General features: G+C 49.3%; 1 protein-coding gene across 1 annotated transcript; it reads left to right on the top strand.

Annotated features, from left to right (window-relative positions):
* Positions 1-476: 476 nt before the first annotated feature.
* Positions 477-1651, top strand: LOC119322804 (prohibitin-3, mitochondrial-like). The gene has a single exon (XM_037596324.1). The coding sequence runs from the start codon at positions 548-550 to the stop codon at positions 1394-1396; it is 849 nt and encodes a 282-aa protein (XP_037452221.1). The 5' UTR covers positions 477-547; the 3' UTR covers positions 1397-1651.
* Positions 1652-2707: the final 1056 nt, after the last annotated feature.

Here is a 2707-nt window from a genome sequence, read left to right as displayed (position 1 = left end):
AGCGTATCGATGGTGGAGGGTGGGGGACGCCCCCGTGGCGCGATTCCGCCCGCAGATTTGGCCGAAATCACCGGCGGCGGATGGGCGGAACCTATGGCGGGCAGTGGCAGAAGGGGGTGGGAAAAGGGCGCGGGCTGAAATGTCCCTCCCGCCAACCACTTCACTGCGATACGGGGCACCGTAGGGGCGAGGTGGAAACCCGCGTATTCGCGGGTTGGGGGCTGAGGTTTTGCCGCGCCCCTCAAAATTGTTTGTGGGTCGGCCGCGTTTGCGGAATCTGTTTGGGCAGGATTTTTCACCATTTTGACGGTTATTTTACGGGTCGGGGCTTTTTGCAGGGTGTCCTAGAGTTACTCTAATAAGGTTGATGGGCTTGGTAGGCTCGCCCATCCCACTCGTACAACAGGCCAATCAGGCCCATCCACTTGCACGGCCCGCACTATGCTTCTTCTCTATCAAGAAATGGTACAGCGTTAAAGCCACCAGATCCCACGGCGCAGAACTCCCCCAGCCCCCAACCAAAATCCACCCCCAAACTAGGTCATCCATGGCTGGCGGCGGGCAAGCAGCGGTCTCGTTCCTGACGAAGGTTGCAAAGGTGGCTGCCGGGTTGGGCTTGACGGCATCTGCCGTCTCCACGTCCCTCTACACGGTGGACGGCGGCCAACGGGCGGTCATCTTCGACCGCTTCCAGGGCGTTCTCCCGGCGGTCGTCTCGGAGGGCACCCATTTCCTCGTCCCCTGGCTCCAGAAGCCCTTCCTCTTCGACATCCGCACGCGCCCGCACAGCTTCTCCTCCACCTCCGGAACCAAGGATCTGCAGATGGTCAGCCTCACGCTCCGCGTCCTCGCCCGCCCCGATGTGGAACGCCTTCCTGAAATCTTCACCAACCTCGGCCTCGACTACGACGACAAGGTGCTCCCCTCCATCGGCAACGAGGTGCTCAAGGCCGTCGTCGCCCAGTTCAACGCAGACCAGCTCCTCACCGACCGTCCCCACGTCTCTGCCCTCGTCCGTGAAGCCCTCGTTCGCCGCGCCGGCGAGTTCAACATCGTGCTCGATGACGTCGCCATCACCCACCTCGCCTACGGGCACGACTTCGCCCAGGCCGTTGAGAAGAAGCAGGTCGCGCAGCAGGAGGCTGAGCGCTCCAGGTTCCTCGTTGCGCGTGCAGAGCAGGAGAGGCGTGCTGCTATCGTTCGCGCGGAGGGAGAGAGCGAGTCCGCACGGCTCATCTCAGATGCCACCGCTCTTGTAGGCAATGGCCTGATCGAGCTCAGGAGGATCGAGGCTGCCAAGGAGATAGCTGGGGTGATTGCGCGCTCACCCAATGTTTCCTACATCCCTTCTGGCAACAACGGCCAGATGCTGCTTGGGCTCAGCACTGCCCGGTGAATGAATTGCCACTTATCTTCCAGTTGGTCACAGTACTTTAGTCCCAATTATCCTTCATTTGATTACAATACTTGAATAACTTCAGATGCTTCGGCATAGTAGTTATGATTTTATGATTTTATCGTAGAATGGAGACTTCTATTATGGAGTCATTGAACAATGTTGTATTTTGGTTGCCAACCTATGCTATATTTGTGCTTATGATGCGTTCTTGAATTATGTGAACCTTTTTATTATTGCAGGGATATGGTCCTCTATGGTTATTGCTTAGAGGCAACTTGGTTTTTGAATTATTGGTTTCATTTGTTGTTTTTTCTGATTAAAGTTCTACGATTGTTTTGTTGATCATATTTGTTATTGCATAGTTTGGTCTGGGTAGCCGTGCAATGCGCAGCCAAATATTGCACTCTGTTTTGTAAATAGGGTGAGCATGCATGAGCTGCATTTGTCAACACTACATCTGCTTGTAGTTAATCTCTTGTTGATTTTCTGGTTTTACTACTAGTGAAGTATACTAGAACTAGCTATTTGATCATGCGTTGCAACGGAAACATAAATATTAGTTATCCGACGTATACTTTACCCTCACCATAAATATTAGTTATCCGATGTATACTTTACCCTCACCATATTCTAGATTTTGATAACATTTTATTTAGTTCAGGTTTTGGTAAGATTTTGATCTGATTTGGGTATGGACAGCAGGAGAGGGGAAGACAAAAAGTTATGATTGAGTCAAGATTTTGGTAACAGTTGATTTTAATTGTTTTGATTGAGTTAATGCATGACATGGTTTTTGAGAAGTACCGATTTTGTTTTAATTATTTCAAGTTACTCTTTTATGTTGGTTTTTATTTTGTGCATTATTTTTTGAGATCATCAAAACAAACCCAAAAGAAAAGGAAATCAAAGTGGAGGGGGAGGCGTGAGGGAGGAAAAAACCGGGAAGGAGCTGAAGAGGACACTACCAACTCCCTTTTAATGGTAGAGATTATGTACAACAAAGGGTAGCTTGGTCGGGAGTTCTTTTATTCGAGTCTTTGTTAGTTCCATTATGTTCCTTGTGCTTCAATTTTGTAAAAATAAAAGTGGTATGATGGCAATATTGGTACGTTCGCATCACCTATCCCTGGCCCTCTATTTTGGGCTTTTCCTCTCCATGCCCCCTAGAGTTTGTAGTTTTTTTAGTCTCAACCACAAAAACCAATGTACATACTAGTGACTTGTAATCCTTCTGTTCTATATTAAATCATCACTAGTCATCAACCCGTGTACCTGCACGGTCTAGCTTTTATTCACATACACAATTAT

The sequence above is a fragment of the Triticum dicoccoides genome, chromosome 6B (assembly GCF_002162155.2).
Source record: "Triticum dicoccoides isolate Atlit2015 ecotype Zavitan chromosome 6B, WEW_v2.0, whole genome shotgun sequence".
In the NCBI taxonomy this organism is placed as follows: domain Eukaryota; kingdom Viridiplantae; phylum Streptophyta; class Magnoliopsida; order Poales; family Poaceae; genus Triticum; species Triticum dicoccoides.
The sequence above is the reverse complement of the archived record's forward strand: the minus strand, read 5'-3'. Positions and strand labels throughout refer to the sequence as shown.

Excerpts from the sequence above, each read along its gene's own strand:
- LOC119322804 (XM_037596324.1), top strand. The coding sequence starts at position 548 with ATGGCTGGCGGCGGGCAAGCAGCGGTCTCGTTCCTGACGAAGGTTGCA.